The sequence below is a fragment of the Oncorhynchus mykiss genome, chromosome 12 (assembly GCF_013265735.2).
Source record: "Oncorhynchus mykiss isolate Arlee chromosome 12, USDA_OmykA_1.1, whole genome shotgun sequence".
Lineage (NCBI taxonomy): Eukaryota > Metazoa > Chordata > Actinopteri > Salmoniformes > Salmonidae > Oncorhynchus > Oncorhynchus mykiss.
This window is the reverse complement of record NC_048576.1, coordinates 49,024,278-49,049,562: the sequence shown is the minus strand read 5'-3', so window position 1 is coordinate 49,049,562 and position 25,285 is coordinate 49,024,278. Positions and strand designations below refer to the sequence as shown.

The following is a 25,285-nucleotide window of genomic DNA, read 5'->3' as shown; positions in this document are numbered from 1 at the left end:
TTTTTGACAAATCCTGTCAAGACACTATGAGTAAGGGTTAAACATAAGTTTTAAATCAACATGTGAATTTGATGTTCCCCCCTTATATCTTAATTCAAGGACGTTAACCATTTTTGCTGATTATTATCAATGACTTATCAACAGCTGAAACAAGTTATCCAGCATAGGACATCTTCACTGGTACCCTTGTAAATAGAAAGACACATATCCCCTGCCCACATTGTTGCCTTGTGTCAAAGGTCAAACGACACTATCATCCACACAGGTCAAGCTACTCTGCATGAGGTCATACCTCTGGTCTTGAAAACAAGACCCCGTCAGCAGAGGTTACATTTATAATGACGGCACTGAAATGGTGGAAGGATGGTTTATGTTTCGGGTTAACAGAGTCATTATATATAGCTAAGTGTGATGGATCAATTGAGGCATACAAAGACAATGAGTTATCATTCTTAAAACATGTCAAAATGTAGAGGAAATGTGTCAAAACACAGTGATTTTCCATCCAATACATACCGACAAGCCTGGACGCATATGCTACTGATGCATAAATTAAGCTGATATCAATATGGGAAGAGATTCTCTCTCTCTCATATATATATAACAGTTGGCAATTCAAATTATTACTGTGCTACAGAATGGTAAAGCATTCACTTGTGATGATCTCTGGTGAAAACACATCGCCCCTAAAGTCAGACACTTAATCCCAAAGCGCCTGGGCATGCAGGCAAGACATGATGTTATCATTTCCTCAATGAAACCCATATAGCTAATGTACGTTAGCATCTTCACCTTGCACTGTACAGTATACATGAGTAGGAGGGGGGCTAACATGGCTAATTAGCTCATGCTAAGCTAATGCTAATCAACGATGAAAGAGATTTTTTTTATACATTTTTTTTGTCATTTTATCAGACACTCTTATTCAGAGAAACTTACAGTAGCGAATGCATATATTTGTATACTTTTTTCATACCGGTCCCCTGTGGGAATCAAACCCAGAACCCTGGCATTTAAAGCACCATGCTCTACAAGCTGAGCTTACACGGGACTACCTTGTGTCTTGACGTGCGGGGAATGAAAAACCCATCGCCTCATCATTGCCTTGTCATTCCGCACCACCACACACACACACACACACACACACACACCCCTTCCCAGCCCCACTCAGAGAGAAGAATAAACAATAGAATGACTGATCCGTATTAGCTGTAGCCTTTTGGTGTGGAATGATAAAGCAATAAAGAGACGGTGGGTTTTTCATTCCCAGCACGGCTACAGGCGAGGTAACCAGTCTCCTCCATCATTGGACGCCCCAATTAGAATTAGCATAGATCAAGCTATGTAGCCCCTTTAGCCCTCCTATTCATTTCTACTAGATATTGTAAGGTGAGGATGCTAACATGAATTACCCCCCAAGCAATGATAAGAACTAACCTGGCAGCCATGAAGGACTCAACCCGCCTGATCAACTTCCACCTGCTTCATTCATTAATTCACTCAGCGATCAGCACGAAGAGGAAGAGAGTAGCCGGAGGGGAGAGAGGGGATGGAGAGGGGGCAAACGCCTCCCGTTGCATCCCAGACAGAGGGGCCCGTGTGCGGGGTCTCGGTTAGACAGACGACAGCCTAGCCCTCCGATATCACTTGCAACCAGTGGAGCACACCCTAAATCAACACCGTCATGGCCACCCTCTGTCTGTCTCTCTCTCTCTTTTCCTCTCTCTCTCTGTAGAGTGATTCACAGGCGCATTCTTTGGCTGCTGCAAAGCCTCTTCCCTCTTCTCCTCTTTCTTCCTTTCTCTCTCTCTCTATCCTTCCTTGGCTTCCTGTACGCTCTTCCCGTTCTCCCTGCTTCCGTTACATGCCTTTTCCCTGCCTCCCTATCTCTCGCTCTCTCTCCCCCTCTCTTTCTCTATGATGTGGATGATGCTGAGGCTGGGGAGAGATGTCTGCCGATGCTAGCTGCTTTGCATAATGGCTTCTGTTTGTGCAGCGTGGCTTCCGGGGCCAGCCCCTCAATTATTCACGCTGTTCATGAATGGAGCCGTGCAGGCTGACGTCACTTAACCCTCGCTGTCAGCCCATCCCCCTCCCCAAAAACGAACACACACCCACAACAACCCCTCCCTATTCTCCTCTTATTGCCCTCTCCTCCTATCATCCCCCTTGGTCTGTCTTTCACACACGAATGCAAGAACACACGCACGCATGTGCAAACACAGATCCAAACACACACACACAACCTTTCTCCTCTCCTTTCTCTCACACATAGACATAGTTTTGCAACATTAAAACCATCAGTTTGCCAATGAAGTCTATCACTGTTGTTATGAGACCAAGAAGGACACAATGATCCTTTGTGTTTTGATACAGAAATGCTTATTTGTGGAAAAGATTATATCAGGCCTCCAGGTTACTAGGCTCCGGTTTGCACAAGGACAGTGGAGGAAAAACAAATATTCTGTTCACTAAGTGCCCAGATATGCCTTAATGTTCAGATTTATCCCATGAGGCATGGGGTTAGGAAAGCTCCAACAGGTTGTGTATCCAAGCACAGAGTCAGTATACATTAGAGGTCGCATTGGAAATAGTACTAGTCCGTAATTAGGTATAGATAGAACCAATGATTTGGTATAGAACCGTAATTAATCTGCAGCATCACACAGTTGAGAGGTCATACTGTATTCACTAGATACCAAATGGAAGAAAATGGACCAAAACACTTCCAGTTGCAAAACGTTTTGTTACGGTGTACACTAATAAATGGTTAACAGGGCACTGCTTAGCTTGTAATATCTTGGCACTGGGAAAGAGTGTGGGCCTAACCAATACGAGAACCACTTAAATCAGGTTTCCATTCAAGTGGTGGAAGGAAGAAAGGAAGGACACCTTTTCATGTTCAGAGGGTCACATCAGGATAACTGAAGACTGACTGTGCATTTGGAAATCCACAGAGAGAGAGAGAGGGGGCGGGTGGAGAGAGGGTTAGAGGAAGAGAGAGCGAGAGGGAGGAGAGAAAGAGAGAGAGGTAAAGAGAGAGGGAGAGAGAAATAGTTAGAGAGGGAGAGAGAGATAGTGCTAGAGGCAAAGAGAGAGAGATGAGGATAAGGTTCTAGCCCCATGTGTCAGCCCTGAGGGGAATTGATGGGCATTTTGACATGACTCCCGCGTTTTCCATTCCCTTCATCCCTCCATGCCTCTATCCCCTCACCCCACAATCCTCCCTAGCCCAGAAGAAATTAAAGAAGAGAGGGGGAGCCGGTACAAAGTAGGACAACAAACAAACAAGCCAGATAATCCGACTCTGAAATGATTTATTAACAATAAAAACTGAAATATACATTTACATATGTTTTCAGGCCCTTTACTCAGTACTATGTGGAAGCACCTTTAGCTGCGATTACAGCCTCGAGGCTTCTTGGGTATGACGATACAAACTTGGCACACCTGTATTTGGGGAGTTACTTCCATTCTTCTCTGCAGATCCTCTCGAGCTCTGTTAGGTTGGATGGGAAGCGTCACTGCAAAGCTATTTTCATGTCTCTCCAGAGACGTTCGTTCGGGTTGAAGTCCGGGCTCTGGCTGGGCCCCTCAAGGACATTCAGAGACTTGTCCCAGTTTTGGAACAACAAGCAAGTGTTGGAACAGGGCCTATAGCCTCAGACACACCAAGGATACTGACTGACGAAAGGTACTTAGCACCTCTGCCCAGAGTTTTGGCAGTAAACTTTTTGATGTTCACAAAGCACAGATCAACTGCCAAACAGCCTTGTTAAAACACTCCAGACCACAAGGTGGCAGTATCTTCCTTAAGGTATGTTTGGCTTGTGCCTGTTGTAGACATCTGTTGTAGTGGAGCTGGTCGAGAGTTTCAAGTTCCTTGGTGTCCACATTACCAACAAACTAACATGGTCCAAACACACTAAGAAAGTTGGGAAAAGGGCACGACAACGCCTTCTCCCCCTCAGGAGACTGAAAAGATTTGGCATGGATCCCTAGATCCTCAAAACGTTACACAGCTGCACCGTCGAGAGCATCCTAATCAGTGGCATCACTGCCTGGTATGCCAACTGCTCGGCATCCGACCATAAGGTGCTACAGAGGGTAGTGCGTACGGCCCAGTACATCACTGGGGCCAAGCTTCCTGACATCCAGGACCTATATACTAGGCGGTGTCAGAGGACGACCCAAACAACTGTCAAAGAGTCCAGCCACCCAAGTCATAGACTGTTTACTCTGCTACCGCATGGCACGCGGTACCGGAGGGCCAAATCTTAGTCCAAAAGGTCCTTAACAGCTTCTACCCCAGAGCCATATGATTTTGTTAAACAGTGTTAAACAAATCAAAATATATTTAACAATTAACAGGGGTGCCTTGTTAAAAGTTAATTTGTAGAATTTATTTCCATCTTAATGTGTTTAGGCCAATCACTTGTGCTGTGACAAGGTAGGGGTGGTATACAGAAGATAGCCCAACTTGGTAAAAGTTCAAGTTCATATTATGGCAAGAACAGCTCAAATAAGCAAAGAGAAATGACAGTTCATCATTACTTTAAGACATGAAGGTCAGTTTCTTAAAGTGCAGTCGCAAAAAACAATCAAGCGCTATGATGAAACTGGCTCTCATGAGGACCGACCACAGGAAAGTAAGACCCAGAGTTACCTCTGCTGCAGAGGATAAGTTCATTAGAGTTACCAGCCTCAGAAATTGCAGCCAAAATAAATGTTTCACAGAGTTCAAGTAACAGACACATCTCAACATCACCTGTTCAGAGGAAACTGTGGGAATCAGGCCTTCATGTTTTAATTACTACAAAGAAATCACAACTAAAGGACACCAATAAGAAGAAGAGACTTGCTTGGGCCAGGAAACATGAGCAATGGACATTAGAAATCAGATTATTTTCCAACCGCCATGTCTTTGTGAGACGCAGAGTAAGTAAACGGATGATCTCCGCATGTGTGGTTCCCACTGTGAAGCATGGAGGAGGAGGTGTGATGTGTGGGTTGCTTTGCTGGTGACACTGTCTGTGATTTATTTAGAATTCAATGCACACTTAACCAGCATGGCTATCACAGCATTCTGCAGCGATAAGCCACCCCATCTGGTTTGCGCTTAGTGGGACTATCATTTGTTTTTCAACAGGACAATGACCCCAACACCCCTCCAGGCTGTGTAAGGGCTATTTTACCAAGAAGGAGAGTGACGGAGTGCTGCATCAGATTACCTGGCCTCCACAATCACCCGACCTAACCCAATTGATATGGTTTGGGATGACCGCAGAGTGAAGGAAAAGCAACCAACAAGTACTCAGCATTTGTGGGAATGCCGTCAAGACTGTTGAAAAGCATTACAGGTGAAGCTGGTTTGAAAGAAGAAAATGTGTATAGACAATTGATTCAATCTTTTTAATTTTTAACATAAAACAACCAATGCATTAAAGACAAATACAAAATACAAATACACAGGAAGATGTTTCCCTGTTCAATTATATGATATTTGATGTCCATGATATTCTTTTATGTGCCCTCAAGAAAACACAAGAATCATTCCCATATATCTTGTGGGAGTGTGTATTATTTTTCTCCAGCCTCTTTTCCAACATGATTTCATCCAATGTTGTTGTTTTTGTCAACATATTCATCCACTCCATGAACACTGGCTCACTAAAGCTTTTCCAATGTTGTTGTTTTTGTCAACATATTCATCCACTCCATGAACACTGGCTCACTAAAGCTTTTCCAATGTTTCAGGACCAGCCTTGACACTGACACAATACCTAAACATAATATTTGTAATTTTGACAAGTGAATCCCTCTTATTTCAGACTTGTCACTCCACGGACAGTCTTGGTGACCTTGGTAAATGGAATCCAAGGCTGTCTCCCATAGTGCACAACTGAGCATTCCCACACATTCCCACAGTCAACACACATCGGTCCTGTGACAAACCCATCCTCTGTAACCTTAGGGGAGTGAAATACAATCGATGAGGAACTTTTCCCTTGGCTTCTCTGACATTTTGCCCAATATTTGAAATAATATACAACCATGTCTTTTTTATCTCCTTTCACATTGTAAATCCCCTTGCCAGACAATTCTCAAGTTTTCACAGGTGTCATTATTAACCTTTTTGTAACATAAAGAAGCTGATTGTACAGAGCTTGGTAGTGAAAATATACCTTCTACAACATTGTTGCCTTTTGACATAACGGCACCACCTAGTGTTGACACACAGCTTTCAATTTGCATATATCGCCATACATCGTGATCACAAAGTTGATACTTATTCCCAATTTATTCAAGTGACACACATACCTAATTATTGTGCAGGTCTTCCAGAGTATGAACCCCTTCTCTTACCCATTGTCCCCACATGATTGACTGTTTCCTAATAGAAATAGCAGGATTATAACATACAGAAGCATATATTTGTCTATGTGGAGACTCTGGTCCTTGTATGTACTGACAACCATACTGCCATATAATGGCCTGGAATTGGATTGATGCCCTGAATATCTGTATTATTGACTCTTTTTTGGGATAGCATGTGTAACGGCCCAAAAGGAGCCGTCAAACCACTTTCCAATATAACCCATCTCTCCTCAACCTCCTCTCTCCAGTGCCTAGCCATTCTGGATAGCTCGAAAGCCACATTTGTACACTATCACCTCTGGGAGTCCTAAACCTCCTCTCTCTTTTGGGGCATGCCTTTTCTGCATACTGCCTTTTCTGCATACTGCCTTTTCTGCATACTGCCTTTTCTGCATACTGCCTTTTCTGCATACTGAAGAGTGGTCTTTTCCCTCCCATATAAAGCCTTTAATAATGCCGTCATACTGCTTAAAATGTATGATGGAATGCATATTGGTAGCCTCATGGAAATATAATTAAACTTAGGAACAACTATTATTTTAATAGAATACATTTTTCCCCCCATAAACTAAGATTTAATAACTTCCACTGTGTTTTGTTTGACTTTTTTTGGAGTACTGGAAGCACATTGATATCCACTATCTTATCTAACTCTGGTGTCAATAGAATCCCCAGATACTTCATACCTGACTACATCCACTTGAAATGAAAAGGGGTAACCGTGGCTGATGGGCATATTGTAGACACTGGCCTAGGTTAAGTTTTATGCCATTTAACCTCATATCCGGAAATAACAGAAAATATCTCCACAGTTTTGGCAGCACATGTTTAAAAAAAAGAAATCGGCAACAGAATGTCATCAGCATAAGAACAATTGATGTTCCTCTCCCCCATTATATACTCCCTGAATCTCTGGGTTAACCTTTATAGAGATAGCCAAAGGTTACATCAGTATCAGAGGCATTAGAGAAGAAAGAGGGTCTCCCTGTTTTGATTGAAAGATCATTGCATTAGACTCTACAGCTTCCCTCGGACCTGAATACAGGACTTGTGCTGACCCAAATAATTTCGACTGGTCAATTGTTTGGTCGATAGGCTGTTGGTCGACTGAGATGTTTTTTTTGGCACATGAGACATCTGTCTTCAAGACTAATCCATTGCGGAGACCGCGGGATGGTACAGTCTAAGAAGAAGGGGAGTGTGGCTGCACTATGCACATCTCTCTCCAGAATGCACACTCTCCTGACAGTTAGTGCACTTTCATTGCTTCATAACTGCATTGTGTGAAATGCTTGCGTTTTATTATTAGTGTCTGTCAATTCCCCATGACATATATAACCAGTAGTACATTTACCATATCATTTGGAATCTACAATGTTTGTTTGGTTACGGTAATGTCTGTTAACGCATTCAACATATTACTATTCCAGTCTTTTATCGTTCTCACTGTCGGAGTGGACACGTTGCTTGCAGAGCGCACAACCTATGCTACACTTGTGAGAAACTCAATTGGTTCATTTCATTCCATTTAAGAGTTTGTAAATTTAGTCATTGACTTTTGTTTAGAGCTCTCCTGTTCATGTTCATGTTGAGTACAGACGCACACCTGATTACGGATAGAAGTAGCCCTATAGGCTACCTGGCCTGCGCGCAAATGTAGGCATACTGCATACTGCCCATTTGGGGGATCTTTTTATTCATTTATCCTTTATTTTACCAGGTAAGTTGACTGAGAACACGTTCTCATTTGCAGCAACGACCTGGGGAATAGTTACAGGGGAGAGGAGGGGGATGAATGAGCCAATTGTAAACTGGGGATTATTAGGTGACCGTGATGGTTTGAGGGCCAGATTGGGAATTTCGCCAGGACACCGGGGTAACACCCCTACTCTTACGATAAGTGCCAAGGGATCTTTAATGACCTCAGGGAGTCAGGACACCCGTTTAACGTCCCATCCAAAAGACGGCACCCTACACAGGGCAGCATCCCCAATCACTGCCCTGGGGCATTGGGACATTTTTTTAGACCAGAGGAAAGAGTGCCTCCTACTGGCCCTCCAACACCACCTCCAGCAGCATCTGGTCTCCCATCCAGGAACTGACCAGGACCAACCCTGCTTAGCTTCAGAAGCAAGCCAGCAGCGTTATGCAGGGTGGTATGCTGCTGGTGATTGTATTTCTGATTGGGTTAATGCACCACCACTAATGTGCTGTGGAACTTCTCAAAGTAATATTTTCTTCACCTCAAACAGCAAGCAAATTAACTCTGTTTTTACATCCATTAAGAATGACAATAACTCCTACATGAATTTGAAAAATCTTTCCAGCTCTCTCCCTTTTGATAACCACTCAGAGGGAAATGGAAAAATGCCATCCTCTGATCCAGTGTAAACGTCATAAAATAGATTGACCTGATTACTTCTTATTCCTTGCGCAAATAGTCTCCAGCTATCTCTGTCTGTCCTGAGCTGACTGGTGCAGGAAACTGAGGGCCCAGAATATTTTATACAATGTTGCAAGGAGCTTCAGGCCGAACCCAAGTTAATAGTTGATATAATGTTTTAAGGGTCGTTGCAGACAGGCCATGTGTAGCCAATGTGATTTAAAGGATATTTATTTTTATGAGGATATTTTCTACCTGCAGGCTGCAATGTTTTTATTTGTTAGCTTTATATGCTATTTTTACATAGTTGGCAATAGAAGTTACTATAATTTTCACTTAGATTTGGATAGAATGCTGATTTACCACATGACAATGATTTTGAGATGCGAAAACGTTAATATAAATTAAATGAAACTAAATTAAATTAAAATGTGCATATGAAAACCATAACTGGCCCGCAGATCGGTAGAAATGGTACAATAAATTGGCATTCCACATGAGAAAGTTTGCAGACTCCTCGTGTAGCCTATTACCAGCAACTTCAGGAGAGTAATGGCAGAATCTGCGAAAGCCAGCAGAAGCGGGAGGATGGTTGGAACAGGTAAAGTTTTTTTTCCCTTCTGGTAATCTTGACCTCTGGCGCCCTCTTGAGGCATTTGTGTCTTATTTCAGTTAAAGCATCAGACAAGCACAATGCATTCAGTGGCAAGAAAAATTGTGTGAACCCTTTGGAATCAAATCTGATCTGATCTTCATCTAAGTCACAACCATAGACAAGCATAGTGTGCTTAAGCAAATAACACACACATGTTTGTATTATTCTTGTCTGTATTGAATACATTATTTAAACAGTCACAGTGTAGGTTGGAAAAAGTATGTGAACCCCTAGGCTAATAACTTCTCCAAAAGCTAATTGGAGTCAGGAGTCAGCTAACCTGTAGTCCAATCAATGAGATGAGATTGGAGATGTTGGTTAGAGCTGCCTTGCCCTATAAAAAACACACATTTTGAGTTTGCTATTCACAAGAAGCATTGCCTGGTGTGAACCATACCTCGAACAAAAGAGTTCTCAGAAGACCTAAGATTAAGAATTGTTGACTTGCATAAAGCTGGAAAGTATCTCTAAAGTCCTTGATGTTCATCAGTCCATGGTAAGACAAATTGTCTATAAATGGAGAAAGTTCAGCACTGGTGCTACTCTCCCTAGGAGTGGCCGTCCTGCAAAGATGACTGCAAGAGCACAGCGCAGAATGCTCAATGAGGTTAATAAGAATCCTAGGGTGTCAGCTAAAAACTTACAGAAATCTCTGGAACATGCAAACATCTCCTTTTATGAGTCTACAATACATAAAGCACTAAACAAGGATGGTGTTCATGGGAGGACACCACAGAAGATGCCACTGCTGTCCAAAAAAACATTGCTGCACGTCTGAAGTTTACAAAAGTGCACCTGGATGTTCCACAGCGCTACTGGCAAAATATTCTCTGGACAGATGAAACTACAGCTGAGTTGTTTGGAAGGAACACACAACACTATGTGTGGAGAAAAAAAGGCACAGCACACCAACACCAAAACCTCATCCCAACTGTAAAGTATGGTGGAGGGAGTATCATGGTTTGGGGCTGCTATGCTGCCTCAGGGCCTGGACAGCTTGCTATCGTCGACAGAAAAATGTATTCCCAAGTTTATCAAGACATTTTGCAGGAGAATGTTAGGCTATCTGTCTGCCAATTGTAGCTCAACAGAAGTTGGGTGATGCAACAGAACAACGGCCCAAAACACAGAAGTAAATCAACAACAGAATGGCTTCAACAGAAGAAAATACGCCTTCTTGAGTGGCCCAGTCAGAGTCCTGCCCTCAACCCAAATGAGATGCTGTGGAATGACCTTAAGAGAGCAGTTCACACCAGACATCCAAAGAATACTGCTGAACTGAAACAGTTTTGAAAAGAGCAATGGTACAAAATTCCTCCTGACCGTTGTGCAGGTCTGATCCGCAACTACAGAAAATGTTTGGTTGAGGTTATTTCTGCCAAAGGAGGGTCAATCAGTTATGAAATTCAAGGGTTCACATACTCTTTCTACCCTGCACTGAGAATGTTTACAAGGTGTGTTATTAGTTTTAGCAGACCGTGTTTGTCTATTGTTATGACCTAGATGAAGATCAGATCAAATTTGATGGCCAATTTATGCAGAAACCCAGGTATTTCCAAAGGGTTCACATACTTTTTCTTGACCACTGTAGATTTGATTAAAACACATAGTGTGTCTATATTAGGAAAAATACACGCTTTAACATTTCGACCAATCGACTGGTAGAAAGAACAGACGACTTTTGGTCGACCAAGATTTTTGACTATTTTCTTCAGTTGGCTCACAGTTTCCCTACTTCCTCACCTCCTTCACAAATGTTGATTCTCATCCTAAAAAAGGACATATTCAGCCTTAGCATTGTACATCACACCTAGCTGAAATTTCAATTCACACATGTTTCAACAAAGGCGTAGAATAGTTTAAAAAAAATAAGTTATTTCTCTGATAAATGTATCTAATGTTCTAGTGTATCAGCTTTACCTATACTTTATTTTAGAAGAAAAACTGAACATCTTCCCCCTTAAAAAGGCCTTTGAAGTTACCCATACCATACCCAACGTTTTCAGTAGAGCCCATACTCCAAGTGATCTCTCAAACTCATCATCCGGTAATAATAATGTGTTTAATCGCCGCCTACTTTTTCTGACCGTTTCCCACTGTCATTCAATTTCAAACTATGGCATGGTCAGTTAGAGAAATGGCTCCTATCTTACAGCTCATCACATTTTCTGTAATTCTGCTAGAAATAAGGAAAAATGTATTCTAGAATGAGATCCATGGCTGTGAGAAAGAAAAGAAAGTGTACTCCTTTTGGGTTCAGCAGACGTCATATATCCACCAAGACCGAGTATTTTATCAACATGTGAACAGCCAGCTGGTCCCTAGGGGTTATTTTAGCAAAAGTTGTCCTTTCTAAACATCCATCCAGCACTTGACTAAAATTCTCCCCCAATGATTACATTTCCTTCTGTCATTTTACCAATAATGTTATTTATTCTATGGAAAAACAATGGCTCTTCAATGTTGGGTCCATATACAGTGCCGTGAAAAAGTATTTTCCCCCTTTCTGATTTACTCTATTTTTCGCATATTTTTGGTACCGAATGTTATCACATCTTCAACCAAACCCTAATATTAGATGAAGGGAACCTGAGTGAACAAATAAACAAAAAAAGTCATACTTTATTTATTTAATTAACAAAGTTATGGAACACCCAATTCCTCTGTGTGAAAAAGTAATGGCCGCCTTACACTCAATAATTGGTTGTGCCACATTTAGCGGCTGTGACCGCAACCAAATGCTTCCTGTAATTGTTGATCAGTCTCTTACACCACTGTGTAGGTATTGTCTTGCTGTATGACCCAGCTGCGCTTCAGCTTCAGCTTACAGACGGACGGCCTGACATTCTCCTGTAGAACTCCCTGATACAGAGCATAATTCCTGTTTCCTTCTATTGAGGCAAGTCGTCTAGGTCGTGAGGCAGCAAAGCATCCCCAAACCATCAAACTACCACCACCATACTTGACCGTTGGTATAATGTTATTACTGTGGAATTTAGTGTTTGGTTTTCGCCAGACATAATGTGACCCATCTCGTCCAAAAAGTTGACTCAAGTTTGCCAAAAAGCACCTGGAAGTACCTGGATGATCATCGAGACTCTTGGAAGAATGTTATATGGACAGCGCACAATTGGCCCAGCGTCGTCTGGGTTTGGCCGGTGTAGGCTGTCATTGTAAATAATAATTTGTTCTTAACTGACTTGCCTAGTCAAATAAAGGTTAAATAAATTAAAAATAAATATATTTTTTAAAAAAATCATTCATTGACTAAGCTGCGATTTCCTCACCTCGAACCATCTTGTCAAGGAACTCTTATAGTATTCACTAAATTGATGGTTTATTATCAGGAAAATGTTTGACAGATTTGTCATAAAATACACTACCATTCAAAAGTTTGGGGTCACTTAAAAATGTCCTTGTTGTTTTGGGCCTCCCGGGTGGCGCAGTGGTCAAAGGCACTGCATCGCAGTGCTAGCTGTGCCACCAGAGATTCTGGGCTCGATTCCAGGCTCTGTCGCAGCCGGCCGCGACCGGGAGGCCCATGGGGCGGCGCACAATTGGCCCAGTGTCGTCCTGGTTAGGGAGGGTTTGGCCGGCAAGGATATCCTTGTCTCATCGCGCACTAGCGACTCCTGCCCGGCCCGTGGCGCACCAGGTGTACGGTGTTTCCGCCGACGCATTGGTGCGGCTGGCTTCTGGGTTGGATCGGCATTGTGTCAAGAAGCTATGCGGCTTGGTTGGATTGTGTTTCGGGAGGATGCATCTCTCTCTCTCTCTCTCGGGAGTTGCAGCGATGACACAAGACTGTAACTACTACCAATTGGATACTATGAAATTGGGGAAAAAAAAATACAAAAAAAATAAAAAAATCCTTGTTTTTGAAATACATTTTTTGTCCCTTAAAATAACATGAAATTCATCAGAAATACAGTGTAGACATTGTTAATGACTATCGTAGCTGGAAACGGCTGATTCTTTATGGAATATTTATATATATCTATGCATACAAAAATAGACTGACGAGTTTCAGAAGAAAGTCTTTGTTTCTGGCCATTTTGAGCCTGTAATCGAACCCACAAATGCTGATACTCCAGATACTCAACTAGTCTAAAGAAGGCCAGTTTTATTGATTCTTTAATCAGAACAACAGTTTTCAGCTGTGCTAACATAATTGCAAAAGGGTTTTCTAATGATCAATTAGCCTTTTAAAATGATAAACTTGGGTTGGCTAACACAACGTGCCATTGGAACACAGGAGTGATGGTTGCTGATAATGGGCCTCTGTACGCCTATGTAGATATTCCATTAAAAAAATCAGCCGTTTCCAGCTACAATAGTCATTTTCAACATTAACAATGTCTATACTGTATTTCTGATCAATTTGATGTTATTTTACTGGACGAGAAATTTGCTTTTCATTAAAAAACAAAGACATTTCTAAGTGACCCCAAACTTTTCAACGGTAGTGTGTATATATTTTTTTTATATATAATTATTTAAGATATTTTACATGCGATAAGGCCAAAGAAAGGGCCCGAGATAATACAGACAACTGTGATAATCTGAATTACCCAAAAGGGCTACTAGATGTGATAGATTACATAAAATCCTTGAAAGATACCAAAATTCTGGTAGTTTACTGGTAACCTTAAAACGTTTCCAGTAATATACCCTCCCTTTGCAACCCTACTCCTGTGTGTCATGTTCATTAGGGCACACAATATGAAAACATTTCAAAATGTTTCGTAACAGAAAACAAAAACAATCTATTCTTATTGGACAAGACCACTTTCTTCCAGTTGGTTCCTTATGATCACGACCTTGGTGGGGCTAATGGTGCTGCCTGCTGAGAGAAAGCAAGCAGTTGGATTCTAAGTCTGTGTTCCCTGGGGACCAACGAGATCCCAGGACATTACAAATATCTATATTTTCCAGTTTGTGCTGTCATCGGTGAATATACTTTACATTTCCACCGAACTCCGTTGCTTATCTCAGCTCATTAAATCCACCCTAAACGAGCTAATTGAATTACATGTGTGATCAAGTATCATTTCAAAGGTTCTCTACAATAAATGAGGTATAGACCTCCAGATAATTCGGTTTTCATTTCATCACATTCACAAATCAAGTTCTTTTAACTTTTGTGTCAATCAAAAACACAAGGTCAAACATTATAAAAGCCCATAGAAACACCCCTTCAAATTAGTGGATTTGTCTATTTCAGCCACACCCGTTGCTGACAGGTGTATAAAATCGAGCACACTGTCATGCGATCTCCATAGTCAAACATTGGCAGTAGAATGGACTTGCTGAAGAACTCAGTGACTTTCAATGTGGCACCGTCATAGGATGCCACCTTCCCAACAAGTCAGTCTGTCAAATTTCTGCCCTGCTAGAGCTGACCCGGTCAACTGTAAGTGCTGTTATTGTGAAGTGGAAATGTCTAGGAGCAACAACGGCTCAGCCCTGAAGTGGCAATCAACGTCAGCACAATAACTGTTCGTTGGGAGACCAGGAGAGGAAGCCACTGTAGACTGCTGAGATATGCTCCTGGATGACCAAGCAGATTTCTCATAATAGTATCATAGTGTCATGGAACCTAGTGTTTGTTGAACACAACTCATTTCAGCAGGTCAAGTTCAATAGGCACTAAATGGAAGAAAATGGTCTGAAATAGGAAGGGACTATGGTCCAACAAGAAATAAGTTTTGCTACAGTGTGCCCTAATGAACCCGACCCAAGTGAAGTAGGCCTGTGTTAGTGAATGACATTGTAAAAAACTGTGTACTAGTCTAGGATTAATTGCATCTCTGCATCTGAGGATTGTCTAAGTGGGCCGTCCATCTAACTGAATACTGTCAGCAACAGTGTGTGTGTGTGTGTCCTGAAGCACTCTCTTTCTTTCTCTCGTTAACACGTTTACCTCTGGTCGTGTCTACACTTGACATTTACATGCGACTTCTGCTAACAGAATATGAAGATCACATTGAAAAGACGGGTCTAGATGCACAAAAGTCGCTTTGTGGTCTGATTGTGTTCAGATCTGTCTGACCACTTCAGGAGGTGGCCAGGGATGCACTGTGTGGGGATCTCTCCTCAGTATGGACGCAATCACGCTCCCGAAAGTGCATACAGTGGGCGACGTCATCAGTACTCCTCCCACAAGTCTCCAGAAAATGTGAGTTTTGGGATCGAGAGGCACCTTTTTATTAATGTTGGTGGAAATACACTATATATACAAAAGTATGAGGACTCCCCTTCAAATTAGTGGATTCTACTATTTCAGCCACACCCAATGGTGACAGGTGTATAAAATTGAGCACACTGCCATGCAATCTCCATAGACAAACACTGGCAGTAGAATAGCCTTACTGAAGAGCCCAGTGACTTTCAACGTGGCACCGTCAAGTCAGTTTGTCAAATGTATGCCCTGCTAGAGCTGCCCCAGTCAACTGTAAGTGCTGTTATTGTGAAGTGGAAACGTCTCGGAGCAACAACGGCTCAGCCGTGAAGTGGTAGGCCACACAAGCTCACAGACTGCCAAATGCTGAAGCACATAGCGCTTGCAACACTCACTACCGAGTTCCAAACGGCTTCTGGGAGCAACGTCAGCACAAGAACTGTTCGTCGGGAGCTTCATGAAATGGGTTTCCATGTCCGAGCATCCTCACATAAGCCTAAAATCACCATGCACAATGCCAAGTGTCGGCTAGAATTGTGTAAAGATTGTCGCCATTGGACTCTGGAGCAGTGGAAACACATTCTCTGGAGTGATGAATCATGCTTCACCATCTTGCAGTCCAACAGACGAATCTCGGTTCGGCAGATGCCAGGAAAACGTTACCTGCCCCAATGCTTAGTGCCAACTCTAAAGTTTGGTGGAAGAGGAATGACGGTCTGCGGCTGTTTATCATGGTTCAGGCTAGACCCTTAGTTCCAGTTAAGGGAAATCTTAACGCTACAGCATACAGTGACATGCATACAACAATTCTGTGCTTCCAACTTTGTGGCAACAGTTTGGTGAAGGCCCTTAACTGTTTCAGCATGACATTGCCCACGTGCACAAAGTGAGGTCCATACAGAAATGGTTTGTTGAGATCAGTGTGGAAGAACTTGACTGGCCTGCACAGAGCCCTGACCTCAACCCCATCAAACACCTTTGGGATGAATTGGAACGCTGACTGTGAGCCAGGCCTAATCGCCCAACATCAGTGCCCGACCTCACTAATGCTCGTGGCTGAATGGACGCAAGTGTCACGCCCTGATCTGTTTCACCTGTCTTTGTGATTGTCTCCACCCACCTCCAGGTGTCACCCGTTTTCCCTATTAGTACCTGGGTATTTATTCCGGTGTTCCCTGTTTGTCTGTTGCCAGTTCGTCTCGTCTTGTCAACCAGCATGTTTTTCCGTGCGCCTGCTTTTTCTATTCTCTCTTTTGCTAGTCTTCCCGGTTTTGTCCCTTGCCTGCTTTGACTCTGAACCCGCCTACCTGACCATAATGCCTGCCCTGACCTCGAGCCTGCCTGCCACTCTTACCTCCTGGACTCTGACCTTGTTATGATATTTTGCCTGTCCACGACCATTCTCTTGCCTGCCACTTGGATTATAATAAATACCAGAGACTCGAACCATGTACATCTGGGTCTCGCCCTGTGCCCTCATAGCAAGTCCCTAAAGCAATGTTCCAATATCTAGTGGAAAGCAAAATGGGGGACCAACTCCATATTGATGCCCATGATTTTGGAATGAGGTGTTCGATGAACAGATGTCCACATACATTTGGTCACGTAGTGTTTGTTCTATTAAATTATGTGTTATAGTCTAAAAACGGAAACATGGCACACTACAGTAAGCTATGCTTTATTCACAGTGCATAGCTTCAACTTTGACATTAACAACCTTTCTCTGTTCCTTATAGAAATAGTTTTCTGTGGAGTAACGCAGAATATGAATCCCCAAGGGACTATTCTGCTGATTGCACATAGCGCCATGTAGCCTGAGCCAAAAACAACCAATCAGACTGCAGTGCACAGCACACTGAGACAAATCATAGAATCAGAGAGCACCTTGATGCTGAGTGAGACAAAATTTAGCCAATCGCAGGCCGTATCGGAATATATCATGTAGATGGGAGGTCATTTTTCAAGGCTCTGTACTATAGCTGCCATAATATAATGAACTGTGTGATGACTGGGGGGGCAATAATTTTCTCTGTGGCATTTGGGCTCCTCTGCCATTTTGGAAAACACTTGGCCAGTATTTCTTTGACTTTTCCCTCTGTGGGAGAATCTCTTTAATGAAGCTAGTTCATAGATAGAGTTTCTGCATTCTCATTACAGACAGACAGACAGAGCAGGCAGACAGTGCAGACAGACAGTGCAGATAGTGCAGACACACACACATTGGATGCACACTATGCTCGGGATGCAAAACTACTGGTCATTTATCCGAATAACTGGAATCTATGCTAATTTTGGTAATTTACACTTGAATTAGAGCTGGGCGATATATCGAATCAATTTGATTCATTCTAATCAAGGTTTTGTTATTTTCCTTTTTATGAGCATTTATGTCCGCTTGTTCTGAAGTTATAATTTTAGTCTCTGCTCCTTCGCTCCTCTGTGCTGTGTGCACTTTACCATTTGCACCAGCGATCTGTATATAATGACGAGATACACACGTCTCCACCCTAACAATGTCGGGAAGGCAGGCGACAAGCTTAGATCCAAAATAACCCCATAGAAACGCATTGGGCTTATTTTGGAGAGATCTTACCGAAAGTGAAATCTCTCGCTACGCCTCTTCCTCTATGGTTTACACACACATCAAGCCCCTCCCTCTGCCTCTCACACCAACAAATAGAGGAGAAGTTCACTTTTCTTATGATACCTTTTTATGTCTCAACTACTCAAATTGCGCTAAGAGCAGACACTACCTAAATGAGAGTATCAATGAACATTGATTTTGGAAAACGTATGCTCAGTTTATTGCGCGCAGCATTGAGATACAACGTACCGCTAGCAGCATTTCAGAAAAAGACTAATACTAGCTAGGAAAAGGGAGGTAAAGGCAATAAATAGACCATAATGGCAAAATAATTACAATATAGCAATTAAACACTGGAGTGATGGATGTGCATAAGGTGAGTGTGCAAGTAGAGATACTGGGGTGCAAAGGAGCAAAATAAATAAAATAAATAACAATATGGGGATGAGGTAGTTGGATGGGATATTTACAGAAGACCTATGTACAGGTGTAATGATCTGTGAGCTGCTCTAACAGCTGGTGCTTAAAGCTAGTGAGGGAGATATGAGTCTCCAGCTTCAGTGATTTTTGCAGTTCGTTCCAGTCGTTGGCAGCAGAGAACTGGAAGGAAAGGCGGCTGAAGGAGGAATTGGCTTTGGAGGTGACGAGTTAAATATACCTGCTGGAGCACGTGCCAATGGGTGCTGCTATGGTGACCAGTGAGCTGAGATAAGGTGGGGCTTTACCTAGCAAAGGCTTAGACGAATATGAAGCGAGGGCCAGCCAACGAAAGCATACAGGTCGCAGGGGTGGGTAGTATATGGGGCGGGTAGTATATGGGGCGTTGGTGACAAAACGAATGGCACTTTGACAGACTGCATCCAATTTGAGTACAGTGTTGGAGGCTATTTTGTAAATGACATCGCCGAAGTCAAGGATCGGTAGGATAGTCAGTTTTACGAGGGTATGTTTGGCAGCATGAGTGAAGGATGCTTTGTTGCGAAATAGGAAGCCGATTCAATATTTAATTTTGGATTGGAGATGCTTAATGTGAGTCTGGAAGGAGAGTTTACAGTCTAACCAGACACCTAGTTATTTGTAGTTGTCCACATATTCAAAGAGCGAGTTTTCGCGCTAGCTTGCGACTCTACATCTTATAGGAACGCGCTCACTGACCAAACACACGCACTGTTGTGGATGCAAGGTCCGATCCCACTTCTGACACCAACGTAATAAAACAGGCAGGGAGCAGGTCTCGAACCCTCCACCTTCTAGCCTGAAGCCCAGCGTGCTATCGACTGTGCCCCAAAAGAATGCTCAAGCGGCAGAGTCGATATCTGCGCTTATAAACCTAGGGTCGTTACAGTATGTGGGCTTGAGAGATTTTTGATAAGACCTGTGTTCATTTTCTATAGCCTAATGCCTGGGCTTATTAGTGAATGTGCATTATGCATGGTTCTAGTTAAATTTGTAACAAAAAAGGGCATTTTCATAGACAGACTTGAAAGCCAGATCAGTGATTATTGCAAAAAAAAGCAGGTAAAACTAGTTTGATAAAATAAATTATATTATTAGTGGGTCTTATGGTTGTGGAAGGCTTATATTTAGCCTACGTATAACTTCATAAACCCTGAATAGATTACTGACAGTTTGAAGTGCAGTGTATTTGACCTTTAATTGTACAATGAGAAAACATAAAAACATATATATATTTTTTTAGTGAATATCCCATAAGTTTGAAAAACATCGAGATATGATTTTTAGGCCATATTGCCCAGCCCAAACTTGAGTAACTTTAAAAAATGTATTCATATAAAATATTTTTTTCCCCCCCTAAATCTTTAGATCTGTTTCAAAACTGGCCATGATTTAATAAAAAAAACATCCAATCAAAAAGGACATAGTTTGCAATTAACTCTGCAACTCTTCCAACTATTTACTTTTTTTTCACAACTGCTACCAGTTTGACGCTAAAACATTTACACCAAAGTAATATTGACACAGTAAAATAAATAAAAGCTTGTAAAACATCCTAAACACCAATGTTATTCACTAAGTTTATGGGGTAATGTTAGGGTAAACATTAGGGTAATGTTTTAGAGCTTTGTGATTCGATTTTGTATGTTAAAATGATCATATTTTTATATGTTTTACATGTTATGAAAATTCCATAAAATACTTATAGCATTTGGAATAGCTTCTTAAGTTACTGGTAATATACTACACTGCGCACACACACACACACACACACACACACACACACACACACACACGTAACCGATGTGAAATTGCTAGCTAGTTAGCGGTGTGCGCGTTTCAATCGGTGACGTTACTTGCTCTGAGACCTTGAAGTAGTTGTTGCTGCAGCTTTTGTGGAGCGATGGGTAACGATACTTTGATGGTCGCTGTTGTTGATGTGTGCAGAAGGTCCCTGGTTCAAGCCCAGGCAGGGGTGAGGAGAGGGACGGAAGCTATACTGTTACATTGATGCTGTTGACCCAGATCACTGGTTGGGGGGGGGGGTGAGTGTAACCGATGTGAAACGGTTAGCGGGGTGCGCACTAACAGCGTTTCAATCGGTGACGTCACTCGCTCTGAGACCTTGCTTCGAGGGTGGCTGTTGTCGATGTGTGCAGAGGGTCCCTGGTTCGAGCCCAGGTTAGGTTTAGGTTTAAGTTTAGGTTTTGGGGTTAGGGTTGAGTTAGGGGTTAGGGAAAATAGGATTTTGAATTGGACTGAACTGTGTGTCCCCACAAGGTTAGTTATACAAGACTATGTGTGTATGTGTGACTACTATATGCGTGTGTGAGCAAGCGTAGAGCTCCACGCCTGACCAAGCTGAAAACAAACAGATAATCTACTTTTGGTAAATCTCTAATAGGTCAGTATAACAGATACTTTAAAAAGAAAAGGAAAATCCTTTTCACACTCTAGTAGCTCGGATGCAATCATTTATTCACCTAATCGGTATTATAGATAACCATGTCTGTGTTTTCTCTTTGCTGCTATCCAGAAGGTTGATGAAATGAGTGAGAGACAAAGTGGACAACATGGCTAAGAGTGAAGTAACATTTCAATCAAGGATTAGTATGGCAATGAAAAAATTGGACAGAATACCTACTAGGCAGGTAGCCTCATGGTTAGGGTGTTGGACTAGTAACTGAAAGGTTTCAAGATCAAATCCCTGAGCTGACAAGGTTCTGTTGTTCTACCCCTGAACAAGGCAGTTAATCCACTGTTCCAAGGCTGTCATTGAAAATAAGAATTTGTTCTTAACTGATTTGCCTTGTTAAATAAAGGTAAAAATTCTATATCTAGATAGAAAAGCAATCTAGATACGGAATATGTGCAATTGGTGGTGATATCCTCAGTACTTTAGTATAAACATCAAGGGACAGCCTAGATTTAAGCCTGGACTAAAAAGCAAGCTCTTTGGAGAATCACTCAAAATTCTTAGTCCAGGATTCGGCTTAACATCGGTTTTAAGACCAATAGAATAATCAAGTTGTTACAATGTAGACAAAAAACAGGACTAACAAGATTGTGGAATGTAGGCTTTCTGTCCAATCAATTCTATTAGATAACCACACAGCACAGCCAAATGAACTCTGATTCGTGGACAAACAATACACTATACTAAAGCGGTCATATATAGTAGATGCATAGGCTGTATAGTCTTGTATACTTCTTTCTTATACCATTGCCTTGCTGAATACTTGTTTCTGATTGGCTTGAAGCACTCATAATGCACGGCAATATTCAATGGCTATGAAGTTCATTCTTACATGTACTACAATATGTTTGAGCTGCTTTTGAAAGCAGAAGTCGAATTGAAATAATTATTGGCATTTTTTTATTCCATTTTCATAATAGCAAGCTAGCAGGACTGATGGTTTGGTTAGATAAGCTAGCAAGTTTGATGTTTGGTTACCAAGGCAACTTCTGTAGCTATAGTAAACTTGCTAGCTACTTCCATGGTTGTTGAACACATTTCTAGTGGCAAATGTGTTAAATTATAGCTGTGGTATAAGCGGGATAATCAGCTTGGGGCTCTATGCATTCTCTGGAAAATAAGGTTAGTGGCACTCTGCTAGCGCCTTGTGGCACACCTTCCACGTCATACATTATTTTCCACAGAACGCATAGCCCCTTGATAATTATCCTTTACTTATACAACTATTTTCTGTGCATATTCTTTGCACTTTATAACCCCAAACTCAAATGTCAGGACCATTCACTTGTGCTACATTGCTGAGGCAAAGATTGATTGATTACTTCAATTAATTTGATATAATACAGGAAGGCACAATTTGTAGTCCAATATTTACACATGTATCTGTGTGGGTGTGTGCGTGAGTAAGTGCATGTGTGCTAAGTTGCAGAGAGCAGGTGGTCAGTCCAGTTCAAGTATTCAGCAGTCTGATGGGTTCTATATAGAAACTGTTTCTCAGCCTGTTGGTATCAGACCTCAATGGTGAATAGCTTGTGGCTGCCGTGAGTGAATAGCTTGTGGCTGGCGTGTGGGGTCCTTGATGACACAGTGAGAAAATGAAGGAATATGGCACCACAACAAACCTGCCAAAATTAGGGCCGCCCACCAAAACTCACGGACCAGGAGGGCATTAATCAGAAAGGCAACAGAGACCAAAGATAACCCTGTAGGAGTTGCAAAGCTCCACAGCGGAGATTGGAGTATCGGTCCATAGGACCACTTTAAGCCGTACACCCCACAGAGCTTGGCTTTATGGAAGAGTGACCAGAAAAAAAGCCATTGCCTAAAGAAAAAAATAAGCAACCACGTTTGGTGTTTGCCAAAAGGCATGTGGGAGACTCTCCAAACATATGGAAGAAGGTATTCTGGTCAGATGAGACTAAAATTGAGCTTTTTGGCCATCAAGGAAAATGCTATGTCTGGTGCAAACCCAACACCTCTCATCACCCCGAGAACACCATCACAGTGAAGCATGGTGGTGGCAGCATCATGCCGTGGGGATGTTTTTCATTGGCAGGGACTGGGAAACTGGTCAGAATTGAAAGAATGATGGATGGTGCTAAATACAGGGAAATCCTTGAGGGGAAACCTGTTTCAGTCTTCAAGAGATTTGAGACTGGGACGGAGGTTCACCTTCCAGCAGGACAATGACCCTAAGCATACTGCTAAAGCAACACTCGAGTGGTTTAAGGGGAAACATTTAAATGTCTTGGAATGGCCTCGTCAAAGCACAGACCTCAATCCAATTGAGAATCTGTGGTACGACTTAAAGATTGCTGTACACCAGCGGAACCCATCCAACTTGATGGAGCTGGAGCAGTTTTGCCTTGAAGAATGGGCAGAAATCCCAGTGGCTAGATGTGCCAAACTTATAGAGACATACCCCAAGAGACTTGCAGCTGTAATTGTTGCAAAAGGTGGATCTACAAAGGTTTTTTTTTTTTTGGGGGGGGGGGGGTTGAATAGTTATGTACGCTCAAGTTTTCAGTTTTTTTTGTCTTATTTCTTGCTTGTTTCCCATTAAAAAACATTTTGCATCTTCAAAGTGGTAGACATGTTTTGTAAATCAAATGATACAACCCCGCCCAAAATACATTTTAATTCCAGCTTGTAAGGCAACAAAATAGGAGCGGAGTGAATTGTTTTGCAACCACTGTACATCTCTCCTTGTCCTTCTTCTTCTCTCTACCATGTCTACGCCTCTCTACCTTAATCTCCCTTGTCCAACTCTGTCTCTCTAGACACTTCTGCTTATTTTTCTCCCTCTCTCTCTCTCTTCCTGCTGCCTGGGCTATATAGTGTCTCGCTATATCTTTCTCTCTCACTCTACCACATCTCTCTCCCTCCCTCTCACTCTGTCTCTCTCTCACCCTCTCTTTCTCTCCCTTCATATTTTCCTCCCCCTCTCCCTCACTGCTCCTTGGGGAAGATTGGGAAGGCGTGTCTTTCAGGGCAGCCCTGCGCAGTGGCGGTGACAGGCCCAGGGCCAGCGCTTAATTTGTCAATCGGGAGGTGCAAAAAGTGAGCATGAGAGGGTGGTGACCTAGGGAGTTCTGAGGTACCTTAACGCATGAGAAACAAATATCCCCCTTTATTATAAAGCATTGCATGATATTGTCGCATTGTCGTAGTGGCATAGAGCAGTGTAGTAGAGGCACTTCCAGAAGTTGCACAAATGGGGAACATTTTTAGTAGCCGCGGGTCCGTGAAAAATGTGGCCTTTTATAAAGAAGTTGGCCTTTTATAAACGATTGCAATTCTATGTCATTTTACATTACTGGAGACTTTGGCAGAATCTTTTTTAATACCACACAAATGATCGAAATGACAGGCTACTTTGACACTGACAAACTGAGAATCTGTGCTCAATAAAAACGATCTTGTCTTGAATCCCAACAATAGTCTAGGCCTAGGTGTGTGGAAACACATATTGTAGGCTACATTATGAGGAAGAAACTATAGTCCTAAAAATGCATTCCAGTTTCACTGACTCACCCAATGATGCGCAGCTCACTCGCTGGTGATAGCCGATGCGCTTGTGCCAAAAGCCTCTCTCTTGTTTAACTTTGTAAAACAATATTTGGAAATTCATAATTTTGGTAGCCTAAAGCATATTCTTCTCTGTTCAGCAGGAGCCATTTGCTTTCCAACCTGTGTTTTCCCTTGATTGTATTTGAAATATTGCAAAAGGCCTGTTTTGTCTGCATGCAGTTTTTTCACTGACATATTTGCTGTGCGTTCCGACTATAGACAGACTATTCCTTGTTATTGGGCTACAATCCACAGCTAGGCTATTAAAAAAAAGATTGATAGATCGTCTGTGGCTAAATTATAGGCCTTGTCATGGTAGGCTATTCTGAATGATTTAATTTATTTCTGAACAGAGAGCAGTTATTCTATAACTTTGGCAAATGTATTTCAATTTATCAGGGGTGCTGCCGTTCCTTCAGAACCCGTCGCACGATTCTATAAGGAAATAAATGGTGAAGTGCAACACTGGAGAGATGAAAGTTGCAGGCTCATGTATATCCGAGCAGGGAGGGAGAGAGATCATAGAAAGTGTATCTCATTCTAGTTATGTGAAGGATACTGGCGCACTTCTCACAGCCACAACCATGCGTTTTTATCAAACA

General features: G+C 42.2%; 1 protein-coding gene across 11 annotated transcripts in view; it reads right to left on the bottom strand.

Moving 5' to 3' along the window:
* LOC110537710 (protein Aster-B) overlaps positions 1-25,285 on the bottom strand; it is a 174,680-nt gene that overhangs the window by 48,021 nt on the left and 101,374 nt on the right. The window contains exon 1 of one of the 11 annotated variants that reach the window (XM_021623990.2): positions 1,438-1,989. The exons of the other annotated variants lie outside the window; for them this stretch is intronic. Within the exon in view, the coding sequence (XP_021479665.1) occupies positions 1,438-1,448 (11 nt within the window). The 5' untranslated portion in view covers positions 1,449-1,989. Of the gene's footprint in view, positions 1-1,437; positions 1,990-25,285 lie in introns of those variants that run through there. 11 annotated transcript variants of the gene reach the window in all.